The sequence below is a fragment of the Bubalus bubalis genome, chromosome 11 (assembly GCF_019923935.1).
Source record: "Bubalus bubalis isolate 160015118507 breed Murrah chromosome 11, NDDB_SH_1, whole genome shotgun sequence".
NCBI lineage: Eukaryota > Metazoa > Chordata > Mammalia > Artiodactyla > Bovidae > Bubalus > Bubalus bubalis.
Window position 1 is genome coordinate 14,505,054 of NC_059167.1, and position 12,684 is coordinate 14,517,737.

At 56.0% G+C, this 12,684-nt stretch overlaps 1 protein-coding gene across 1 annotated transcript; it reads left to right on the forward strand.

The window, feature by feature from the left end:
- The first annotated feature begins 8,868 nt into the window (after positions 1-8,868).
- On the forward strand, positions 8,869-11,016 carry ISM2 (isthmin 2). The gene is given in 3 exon segments (XM_045162152.1): positions 8,869-8,944; positions 10,194-10,300; positions 10,302-11,016. Coding segments are annotated over 3 exon segments (627 nt in total). The 3' UTR covers positions 10,746-11,016.
- Positions 11,017-12,684: the final 1,668 nt, after the last annotated feature.

Below are 12,684 nucleotides of genomic sequence, written 5' to 3' on the forward strand. Positions count from 1 at the left end.
CACTCTCACCTCACTCAATGGTTCCGGGGACCAAAGCGAAGGAGGCATGAGAAAAGCAGAGCATCCTGCTCTAGTGTTTTGATTGTTTGACACATTCTGCACCCTGGAGTGTCAGGCAGCACACCAGAGGGTGCAGCCCCTGCCTGGAGGTGGCAAAGCTCAAGAGTTGAGAGCATGGGCGCTCCAGCCTTATCACCTGCCTGCAAACCTGCTCTGCCAACCCCCTGTGTCAGTCAGTCAGTCAGTTCAGTTGCTCAGTCGTGTCCAACTCTTTGCGACCCCACGGACTGCAACACGCCAGGCCTCCCTGTCCATCAGCAACTCCCGGCGTTTACTCAAACTCATGTCCATTGAGTCGGTGATGCCACCCAACCATCTCATCCTCTGTCATCCCCTTCTCCTCCTGCCCTCAATCTTTCCCAGCATCAGGGTCTTTTCCAATGAGTCAGTTCTTTGCATCAGATGGCCAAAATATTGGAGTTTCAGCTTCAGCATCAGTCCTTCCAATGAACACCCAGGACTGATCTCCTTTAGGATGGACTTGTTGGATCTCCTTGCAGTCCAAGGGACTCTCAAGAGTCTTTTCAACACCACAGTTCAAAAGCCCCCTGTGTAACCCCGAGCAAGTTACTTCACTTCTCTGATCCTCGGCTGCCTCCTCTGGGAAGCGAGGATGATGCTAGGGCCTGGTGTGTGTCAGTGCCTACAGGGTGCCCGGGAGCAGTGGCCCCATGCAGAATGACAGTGTGGGTTCTCTAAGCGCTTCAAGATGGCAACAGCAGGGCGATAAGCCTGGCGCAGGTACGCAGGTCACACAGCCTGAAGCCAGCCCTGGTGCTTGGAGGGCGTGCTCCGAGGTCTCCACGGTGGGGCCAGGGTGGGCTGGGTTAGAACAGCACATGCCAGGGAGGAGGGTGACATCCAGCCCTGTCCCTCTGCCCATGGTCCTCTGGCCGTTGACTGCTGGGACCCCAGCACCTCCGGGAAGCTGGAGTGACTGTGTGCAGCCTGGCTCTGGAGGGGCGCACCTGGGCCTCAGAAGCAGATGGTTAGAGGAGGCGGGATGCTGGGCTATACCTGACAACTGGGTTTCATTATCTGGAACAAGTTCCCGACCCCGGAGAGGAGGTATGAGAGGAGAAGGGCAGGGGGCCTGTGAGGGAGGCTCAAGCAAGGCAGTAAGGGTTTGTGAGGGGAGGCTCTTGTGTTAACTGGAAACACGTGGGTCAGGGCTGTCCTGCCAAGCCTGGGAGGGTATGCATGGGCCCGTGTGTATGTGATAGAGGGGCAATGGATGGTGGGGCTATAACTTGGTATATATCTGTGTATCTCATGTTTATCAGGGTAATGGCACCATCCCCCGAAAGAATGGAATTGTGTATTTGTACACATGGGAAGCTCCACATTTGAGCATAACAGATGTGGGAGGTGGCCCCGTGGGACAGAGCAGGTCTTCTTACACAGGCTGGAGCCTCAGCAATTGTTTGAGAATGTCCTGGAGGTCCACGCACTGCCTGGTAATCCTGCCTCAGTGGTAGGGTGGCGGATGTGCACTTCAGACCAAATAAGATGTAAAGAGCTAACTGTGATGGCTAGAGGGGTACTGCCCTCTCTCTCTCTCTCTCTGAGAACTATCTATCACCTCCCTCGGTGACATTCACCACACGCTTGCCGTGTGCTAGGCACCATGCTAACCCAGCCATCCTACAGATAGGGACGGCCAGCCATTTCCCTAATTTACAGGGGGAGCAATTCAGGGAGATTAAGTAACCTGCCCAAGGTCACACAGTAAGTGTACAAGTTGGGGTTTGAAGCCAGGCAATGTGGCCTCCAGCCTGCACTCGTTACCCCCACGTTCGGGGACCAGACAAGAAGATGAAGGTGGAGGTGCTCTGCATGCCGAGGTGGTTGCCCTTGAGGGGTTATTGGCCTCAGCGTCTGCACAGGGACCTCTGCACTGATGCCTGGGCATTGAGATCCCGCAGAACTGCAGGTGAACGCAAGTGTAACCTTTGGTGCAACCTGCGAGATCTTATGTAAATCCCTCGCCCTCTCTGAGCCTCCATAGCCCCATCGTTAACACAGAGATAGTCACACTCACCCTTCAGTGTTGCTGGCAGTCATCCACAGCAGTGATTTACTGAGCGCCTGCAGGGTGCCAGGCACCGTACTGAGCACAAGATACATGTGAGCAAAGCAGACAGACATTTCTTTCTGCCCGGGGCTGACACTCACTAGCTGGAGTAAGTGTCAGGAGGTATGTAAAGGACCTGGCCGGGGCCTGGTATGGAAGACGTGCTCAGATGATGCTCGGGTGCTCTGCCCACCTCCCCACGGGCCTCACTTCCTGTTGTCTGAGGGCTTTTGCCAGCACTGGGGCCTGCTCTGAGCTGTTCATGGCAAGCCGGACGTGGCTGGAGTGCAAATCCTCTCCCCCACCCAGCCTCCCTCAACCAGTGACTGACGGGTAACTGGGGCTCCCAGTGGGACGCACGCTAGTGGTCCACTGTGGTCACTGGCTTCATGGGGCATTTTTTATTAGCTGCCTCCCTTCCTTGACTCACTCTCAGACTCACCACTTGGTCTCCAGGGATTACCTTCCAAGGGAACCACTTGCCCTTGAAGCTTTGTCTCAGGGTCGGCTTCTCAGGGAACCCAGACTAAGGCCAGATAGCCCCCTCCACCCTGAGGGGTTCCCCAGGGGCTGATACAGGGCAGGAGGCTCCCAGAGAGGAAGGGAGGGTGCGTGGCTGTGAAGCTGAACCAGGGCTTCCTATGGGCTCTGCTCATCATCTGGCCCGAGGGGGCAACAGGGCAGGGAGGGCTGGGAATGGATACTTTGAACGCCCGCTGGGTACCAGCTCTGTCCCGTCGCTGATTCCATTTACAGATGAGGACGCTCACTAAGGTTACACACCTGCTAGGGTCCCACAAGTCAGAAACCAGGCCACCACTGGGATTCAGACCTGGCATCCTCTAGAGCAGGGTTTCTTAACTAATAGCACTGTTGACTGGAAAAATCCTTGATTTCCTTGCTGTGAAAGGGCTTCTCCGGTGGCTCGGTGGTAAAGAATCCGCCTGCAATGCAGGAGACACAGGAGAGGCGGCTTTGATCTCTGGGTCAGGAAACTCTCCTGGAGGAGGAAATGGCAACCCAGATGCACTGTAAGATCTCTAGCTTCTACCCACTGGATGCCAGCAGCACTCCCTCCTGTGATAACTATTAATATCGCTGCCAAATGGCAAAACACGGCGCTTATGCCCACCAGGCTGGGCCATCTAAATCAGCTGGAAAGGCTGCAGATCCTGAACTCCTGTTCCCCCAAGTCTCCCTTCTCTGTGCTCAGAGGCTGCAGACAGGATGACTACACAAAGTCACAGGGACAGGTAGGAATTACGGGTGGGAACTGCTAGGAAGCCATCATCTGGGGAAGCTCCAGGCCTCCAGGACTGGCCGGTGAAGGTGTTAGGTTGTTGCCCTACTCCTCTGTCCATCCTCTACTCATCCACCCTGGCTATCTGGACCAGAACACTTTCACTCCGAATTTCGAGTGCCGGTTGAGACAGGCCCAGGGCTGCCCTGGGACCAGGTGTTTAGGGCAGGAGCCTTGGAACCAGGCATCTGGGGACCACAGAGGGAGGTGGTCAAAGGGGAGAGATGCGAGAAATCAGACTGATTCAGCCCCTGATTTGTGCAGTAGACTCTCAGCGCTCTCACCTGTAGGGCTGGAGCATGATGATTAAGAGTGTGGACTCTAGGCCCAAGCTGTCTGGTTCAAATCCTGGTTCTCCCTCTAAATGTCTGTGTCACTCCAGGCAAGTTACTTGCCCTTTCGGTGTCTTAGTTTTCATTATCAAAATGGAGATGACAGCTAGCACTGACATCTGAGGGTTTTTGGGAGGATAAAGCAAGCAATTAAGTGTTTGGAATAGTGCTGGGCACACAGTGGATGCTGTGGAAGTGTTTGATAAGTAAAATTCTGACAGTCCTTCCAGGCAGGAATTATTGTCCTCATTTTGTTGATGGGAAATCACCAGATTGAATGAGCTGATAAGAACTGACTCTCCAGATCCATGTTTTCCAGCGCCACCACACTGCCCAGCTAGGAAGTAGAAGGTGGGGTCAAAGCTGTGGCCTGGGTAAAGCAGGGTCCAGAGGCTCCCGGCCCCTGAGGCTCATGGGACAGAGCTGGACAGGCTTGTTCTGCCTTGGTGTAGGGACCTGGGCAGTGGGCCTGAAGCCTGGAGGTAGGTGCTGAGCTCCCGGTGTCCCAGTCTGAGCAGAGAAGGCCAGAAAAAGAGCCAGAGACATCCGGGATCTGCTTTCACTCACTACTTGCGTTGCAGCAAGGACAGTCCCAGTGTGGACCTCATGACACTGGCCAGCGGAGGGAATTGACTGGGAGACAAACGGACACACCCACGGCCTGGAAATCCGGGCCCCAGGTGGGCAGGCAAAGGAAGCTATAGCTGTGGTTAGGGATGCCAGGGAATACAGACCCTACATGGATGGCTTGGGAAGGCCAAGTGGCAGGGGGGCGTCGGAGGGGAAGGGTCCAGGGCCGCTGCCCACAGCTGCGTCAAGGCTTTCTGAGCCCCCTGCCCTGACCTGGGAGGGCCAGAGTGTCTATTCTCTGACGAGGGCCCTGGGGGATTCTGAGGCTGCAAACTGGACTTTGGAATTTCTGCCTAAAACACCTCCCTTCCCCTCGTTTCTTCCATCTGTGAAAGAGGAGGTGGGATTGTGCCTCTTCCGTGTGTAGAAACCTGATTTGACCCCTCCTCCTCATGCCTCACGTTGGCATCATTTCACCCGAGCGCTTTGGGGGCATCGTCCACCCTCTGAGGTGTCAGAGCAGATGTAGCTTTGTGTAATTAATTTATTATTTGGCCGTGCTGCTCAGGCTGTTCCTTGCAATCGTGGGTTTAGTTGACCCACGGCCTGTGGGATCTCAGCTCCCCAACTAGGGGTCAAACCCGCGTCCCCTGCACTGGAAGGCAGATTCTTTACCACTGGACCACCAGGGAAGTCCCCAAACAGACACGTTTGGGTGCGTGGTCACAAGTGAGTATGTGACCTGGTCTGGCCCCAAACCTCCTGCCTCCCCCCTGCTCCCCAACCCCCCCAGCCTTTCCCAGGTCCACATGGGCCTTGACCTCAGCCTCCCCAGATCCCAGCTCTCCCAGAGAAGAGGAGGAGACCCCTCTGCTCTCCAGGGCCCACCTCCAGGCAGGGTCACGTCAACACAGATGTCGGACGCTCCCTGAATCAGCACCCCTGGTCCTAGACAAGACACCCTCACCCGGGACCCTGAAGGATGCTCCCTTGCTGCTGGAGCTGCAGAAATTGCCAGGATTGACCAATACAGATTTGAGTGCCCTGAACCCCAACATCCAGGTGAGGGCTACAAGGGCGGCCATGACCCAGCGGATTCCTGGAGAAAAGTTGGGCTCAACAGCTCAGCTCCGAGGTCAGGCATCTTATCCTGACCTCATCTCATCCTCATCTATTCCGTGGAGGACCGGGGTCCTGTGTGGGTCAGACAAGGTGACTCTTATGCCCCACCTGTGGAGTAGGAGGAGTCGGGCTTCCCCGCTTCTTAGCTGCAGACCATCGCGTGGCTCTCACAGCCTCTATCGCCTAGATGTTATTGTTCAGTCGCTCAGCTGTGTCCGACTCTTTGCAACCCCGTGAGCTGCAGTATGCCAGGCTTCCCTGTCCTCCACTATCTCCTCGAGTTTGCTCAGATTCATTTCCATTGAGTTGGTGATGTTATCTAATCATGTCTAGTTAGACCATAGCAAGGGGCAAACAGCACCAATCTGACAGGGCTATCATGAGGACTGAATGAGCAGAGAATGTTTCTTGAGCAGCAGGCGGTTCCTGGAATATGGGCAGAGGTCAAGTAGAAAGCCCTGAAGGTCTGATCTTCCCTGGCCAGGCCCACTCCTTACTACAGGCCCCTGAAGAATAGGGTAGATCGCCCACCAGAGGGGCTTTATGGGAGAGAAAACTAGAGAGGTTGGTGGAATTCCAGCTTACAGTCTTCACTGTCAGCCCTGAATCCCTAAAGATAATTCCTGCATTTTGTGTACATCTACAGCTTACAAAACACTTTCACTGAAAGAAAAAAGACCACAAAAATATGAAACACATAACATTCTAAAGTTGTTTAAAAGTACGCATGTGTGTATCTGTATATCTAAACTTGGAGTGTTAATTACCAAAATGTTACCTGTCAAAAATGGAATATGGGTGATTTCCCTTTTCTTTGTATTTTGTTGGTTCCCCCACCCAATTTTGTCCTTTGACCTCATGTTACTTCATAATAGCCCCAAAATGATGTTTTTAAAGTTCACTTTCACATAAATGATTTCATGTTATTTATTTTCTGTCCACAAAGTGGTGAACAAGAGCCCTTCCCCGGGTTTCTGGGGGGTTTGTTGTCACTTGGTCTCATTTTCTGGCCCTACAGTGAGGAAGTGGAAGTTCAGGGCTGTTGGTGGCCCCAGCAGCTGGGCAGAATTCAAACCCAGCTTCTCATAAATGAGTGGATCTCCAACCTGGCACATGTTAGAACTACCACATCTGGTTCCATCTCACACTTGTTAAATCTGTCTGGGTTGAGATTAGGGGGTCAGGAATCTCCCTCAAATTCTGATGCAAGGCCAGGGCTTAGGCTGTGACCCCAGCTGCCCCAGGGAGACCAAGAAGGTTGACCAGAAGAACGGGCTGGTTTAGAGAAAGGGTTGGACCTCTCCCCCTGACCCTAGGCCTATCATCTTCCTTCTCTTTGGAGTCTGGCTCTGAGGCCTCCCTCCGTGGCTGGGTGTGTCTGTCCCTCTGCAAGTGACCATCGAGTGGTAGTGGATCCCCAGGATGAGCTGGAGGTGGACCTGATGGCTGAGCCCAACAATCGCTGGTCTGAGGGTGCCCCCTGCTGGCTGCCTGCTGAGGAACTCTTCTGGCCTCTCTCCTGGGGCTACTCAGAGGGTAAGGAAGAGAGGCCCCGTCTCAAGGGCAGAGCCTCAGGGGAAGAGCAGGAGGAGGAAGAGGAGGACGACCCCCCAGAGTACAGTGAGCGTGAGGACCAGGAGGACAGTGAGGAACACGGTAGAGATGATCAGGAGCCGGGCTTCAGTAGGGCCGCAGGAGGCTGGGAGCAGGGCCCACTGTCTCCCAGAGACTGGGCCTTTGAGGAGCCTGATCGCTACGGTGAGTACCCCCATCTTGACCTCCCTGGCTGCTGCCCCTGGAGGTCCTGAGCGGAAATAAGGGTGACAGCTTCCTGGGCAGGGGCAGTTGTGGAAGTCTGGAGCTTAGGCCCTGTACCAACACCATCATCAGCTCAATAGTAACACCCAAGGCTTGCAAAGGCTTTTATTTTTTAAACATTTGACTCTACAATAGCCCTGAGATCCCTTAAGCAAAACAGGCATTTGTTAATAATATTTATTTACATCTATCAGTTTTCCAACAAATTAAGAAATATTATAAATCCCACCACTCACAACTGACCTCAGACTGTGTGAGTCTGAATCCTGGGTCTGCTACTTACCAGCTGAGTGACCTTGGGCAAGTTACTTAACCTCCCTGGGCCTCGCTTCCTTCCTCTACAAAATGGAGATGGGCACCACCCTTACTACTTGGAACTAAGTGTAGAGAGTGGTGAGTTAATGCTTTTAAAGTCTAAGTACATAGTAAACAAGGTATTGGCGATGATTATTTTAGAAAGCAAGATGACAACACAGACTGTTCAGAAAAGATCACCTGAAACCTGGCCCCACCTCCGCCCCCCGCCACCATGACAGGCATTTTTATTTTTTCATGTTGCAGTTCCGGTTTTCCCTGGGTAAGAATGTTGCACGCAGTGTTACAGCTGTACTTTCCAGAGCCCTAGCGATGCATCATTGGTTCAGACTAAGTCATAGCAGGCTTTCCCTGTTTTACCAGAGTCACGTAAGCTAACAGGCAGAATTTTCATGATTGTCAACATTTCTTCTATCGATTTTTCTTAATCACTTGGTGCCAGCCTGTTCAGACCTGCCTGGGAAGTGAGGAGAGGGCCAGGCATGTGTGTTGAGTACTTCAGGGGTTCCAGTGAGAGCCCTGGTGCATTTCGGGTCCCTCAGAGCAGGACTGGGTCACTAACGTGGGGAGCAGGGACATTCTTTAATACCCCGAGTGCTAGGAAAGTATCATCAACTAGGGTTTTGATTGACATAAAAGTGTAGCTTAAAGATGTAGGCGGACTTTTCCAGGGTCCCCCCAGCAGCGATCAGGTGGCCTCCAGATAGCTTTGCTCTGTGTTGCTATGTGGGCACAGAGGGGGTGACTGGGGTTTGTGACACCTCCTGCATTTGCCCAGGTGTTCACTGCACAGGGGTGCCCAGCTGAACAGGTGAGTGGGGCTGAAATTCGACCCCTGCTTCATCCACTAGGGGAGTCCTGGCCCCAGGGCTGCGTCCTCCAGAGGAAGGGGGTGCCTTTTGCTAATTCACACCAGGGCACTTCATGGGCTCTGCCCACTCACACCTGGCTCCCTGCCTTGACCCAGACTATGAGCTTCAGGAGGAGTGGAGCCCCTGGTCTCCCTGCAGCGGGAGCTGTGGCAGTGGCCAGCGGAGGACTCAGCCCTGCGGTACACCTGCATTGCCTCCAAGTCCCGCGCCTGCGACCTGCCCCCGTCCTAGTGAGATGAGCCCCAGTGCCTGCAGAGGGAGTGGCTTGCACTGTCTGAGCCTTGTACAGGGTGGACTCGGGAGAGGGGAGCCAGGAAGCTCACAAACGTGGTGGTCCTGCCACGTCCCAGGCGGCTGTGGGCACCATGAGCCTAGTGAAGGCTGGCGCCCACCAGGGGCACAGACATGCTCTGTGGCACCACCAGCCTGGCCTCCTCTCTTCCCCAAGGCGCCGAGGACAAGGACCCCTTGGGCTTCCCCAGTGAGAGGTGGCAGCCCCTGGCGATGCTATGGACACGCTCAGCCCAGGTCAGTGTGGGGGGCTAGCCCTGTCCTCTGGGGGTCTGGAGGAGAACCTCTCTCGGAAGGGTGGAACCTCACTGCACTGGCAGGAATAGTGCCTCCTGGATGCAGAGCACATCTTTCAGCTGGAAGGTTAGCCTCCCCAGCAAGGGGGCCGTAGCACTTCTGAGCAACCCCCTTGCCAGGCCCACTGGCCTTTCCCAGCCTGATATTCCTGCTGAGAAGGTCTTGAGGGGAGCCACAGAGCTTGGGAGATCATCCAGTGGAACAGAACAGGACAGGGACCTTGTGGCTTGCCCTCCCTGGTCACTCTTGGATGCTCCTGGAAGCTCTGTCTGGGGAGTAGGTGCTGTCAAAACTGGTCGGGGTCCAGAGCTCCAGGACCGCTCCTTTTCAGCAGTGAGGAGCAGGCCACGCTTTCACCAGCACACTCCCCATCTGTGTCCCTGGCGCTCACCTGCACCCCCAAGGAGGTAGGCAGCTGCCAGCAGCCTCCTTGCAGTTGACTCCTGTGCTCCATGCTGCAGAAGCTCGCTGAGCCAGGAAAGTGCACCCAGCCCTGTGGCGGGCAGGAGATTCCCAGAAGACTTAAGTCCGGTCCCAGCCTTCAAGGGGCTCGGGTCTTAGAGGGAAAGACGCACAGGACCAACTTAGGCCCAGCACTGCCAAGCGGGCCCTAACGGTCTGGAGCAAAGAGGAAGGAGCAGTTTGTTCTGTGTGGTCAGAGAAGCCACATTTCCCAACAGAGGGAGAGAGGAGGAGGGCAGCATAGACAGAGGGGCCGCTGGGGCCCAGAAGGATAGAGTGAGCCTGAGAAGGGTAAGGTTAAGAGCAGGAATGGGCCAGATGAGAGTGGTTAAAACAGGGAAATATTTTCTTACCGGGAGACTGAAACAGCTGTCCCTGCCCCCTACCACCCCAGCTCCTTCCCCAAGATCCCAGGATCTTTCCCACCACCCCGCATCTAAAAGGACAAAGGGTAGCTCATCAGGGCTTGCTGGCCCCCTCCTCTAGCCCCTTGGCCGTTGTCCATGTGGTCATGGCATGTTGCTTCAGCTTGCCTGCGTGGTGATATGTGGTCTCTCCCGACCGTGTTGGCCAGGTCGTTCTGCCCCCAGCTCGGGTGTGAGTACCTCCCCGCCTACCCGTTAAGATGCCTCCAAGCCACACCTTTGTACTGGCCCTTGCGTAACCCCCACCCCACCCAGGGGCTGACCGGTCCCTTGTTCCCCCGCCACCTCCCCTGCCCTCTGCAAATGTGGACAGCTGTGAGAAGTGGCTGGACTGCAAGAGTGACTTCCTGGCCAAGTACCTGAAGCCAGGCGCTGCGGGCCCTGCCCAGCTGCCCATGAGCGTACGTGTTGGAGGCCGCGTCCAGCGCCGTGAGCCTGTGGGAGGAACATCAAGGCCGCAGCTTCCGCTGGAGGGATGCCAGCGGCCCGCGCGAGTGCCTGGACGTGTACCGGTCCACAGTCCCTTCTGCCTGCGTTCTCTGCAGCAGGCCGGCAGCCCAGCACTGCTGCTACGACGTGAGCAGCCGGCTGCTGACCCGGGGCAAGGATGCCGGCGTGCCCGACTTGGTCAGCACCGACGTCTCGCCCGAGCTTCACTTCAAGGTGGACACGCTGCCCTGGATCCCGTGTAAGGCGGACTGCACCCGCTACCACGCGGTGCGGCCCGCCAACAATGGCCGAGCCTGCGCGGACAACCCTCCCGAGGAGGAGTACCTGGCCCAGTTGCAGGAAGCCAAGGAGTACTAACGAGAGGCTGCCGCGCTGGACAACGTTTCCTCGCAAGACCCCCGCCTTCGCCCCACCTCTGCCCAGACCCGGTGAGGCCAGGCTGGAGCCTCGAGCCCTCTGCCTGGGAACCTGGGGCGGGCAGGTCAGCACGGTGTGGGGTCGGCTTAAAAGATGTGTAAGGGGCCCAGGGTGAGGAGCTCCGCCCCCTCCAGGGGCCCAGGGTGAGGAGCTCCGCCCCCTCCAGGGGCCCAGGGTGAGGAGCTCCGCCCCCTCCAGGGGCCCAGGGTGAGGAGCTCCGCCCCCTCCAGGGGCCCGGGGCGGGCCGCAGGGGCTGCCGGGAAATGCGTTGTCTGTGGAGAAACTCCCGACACGCCTGATGCGAGGCGCTGTCCCAGCCTGGCCACCCATTTTTCTCCCTCGGCATGGGAGCAGGGGTGAGCCGGGGTCTCCACACGCAGGGGTGATTCCCGGAACCTGCGTTAAGTCCCCCAAAAGCCCCAGCCCCGAGGGCCAGCCCTGCCACCCCCGCGGCCCGCCACCGACGCCGCCCTCGGGCCAGCTGCCTTCCTCGGCTCTGAGCGGTGGCACGTGGCCGTCTTGCCCACCCCTGCTGGGAGGGTGGTCATCAGCCCTCCCACGAAGCTGCTTCCCATGGAGGTTCCAGTGGAGACCACTTCAGTCTAGGGCCGAAGGTCCGCGGTGGAGACATAAGTGGATAGGCTGAGGCAGCCAAGACGAGGCAGGATATCCGGGTGGGGCAGGGATCGACCAGTTCTAGGGGCTTTCTTTGTCCAGCTCACCTCTGTTCTATCCAACTCTTAGGAATATTGTGGGGCTGGGAGATCACACCACCCTGACTGAGCACAGGGTCAGGCTTGGGGAGGACTCGGAACCAATGCAGGATGGGTCAGGTGCAGGGTGAGCTGGTAGATCAGTTCTCCGGGTGTGTAGGTGCGTGTGTAAGTGTGTGTTAGGGGACAGCCCTGGTGTGTCTGTGTCTGTGTGTTAGGGGACAGCCCTGGTTTTACAGTGGGGGTGTAAACATACCCACTGTGGCCCACTTCAAGCTCCCAAGGTGATGTCGCTGAATGCACTGAGCTCAGACCTGGGAAGAGACGTGTATGATCAGCTCTGCTAGCACCTTCTGCCTCTTCCCTGCCTCCCCTCACCTTCACCTCCTTCTCCCCTCTGCAACCATTCTTCCTTGCCTTCTGTGGGTTGAAATGCTGATGTTCCAGTTGTCTCTGTTCACAAAAGCCTCTAAAAGGCTGGTCACTTTAGTTCTAACCCTTAGACAGCTGCCCTGAAGCTCTCTGGGAACTTCAGCAACAAAGCACTTTATTTTGTAATTCTGTCTGATAAAGAATTTGAGTTCCCAGGGGAGCAGAGAAATGTAGGGAGCCCTTGCTGACCTCTTAAGCCAAGCTTGCCTGGGCTGTGTTTGTAATTACCTAACCCAGCTGGGCTTCCCAGGTGGCTCTAGGGTAAAGAACCCGCCTGCCAATGCAGGTAAACATGGGAGATGAGGGTTCAATCCCTGGGTCAGGAAGACCCTCTGGAGGAGGGTATGGCAACTCACTCCAGTATTCTTGACTGGAGAATCCCATGGACAGAGGAGCCTGGCGGGCTACAGTCCATGGGGTCGCAGAGTCAGACATGACTGACGTGACTTAACACACATACAACACAGCTGGGCAGACAGAGATCCGGGGTGCAGAGCTTACATGGGTTAGGTTATCTTTCCTCAGACTCATAAAGGGTTACCTGAGAGGCAAGGAAGAGCTAGCAGGACCTCAGGGGCACATTCAGAGTCCTTTGGTCAGAGAGAGAAATTATATTGACACCAGAGGAAGTGGCCCTACTTCCCCAAGGAACTTGCTGCAAGGGGATCTGATGCAGAGTTGTCCCAAGGACTACCCCTAAAAGATGGCCAAGGTGGACCTGTACCCTGCCTTAG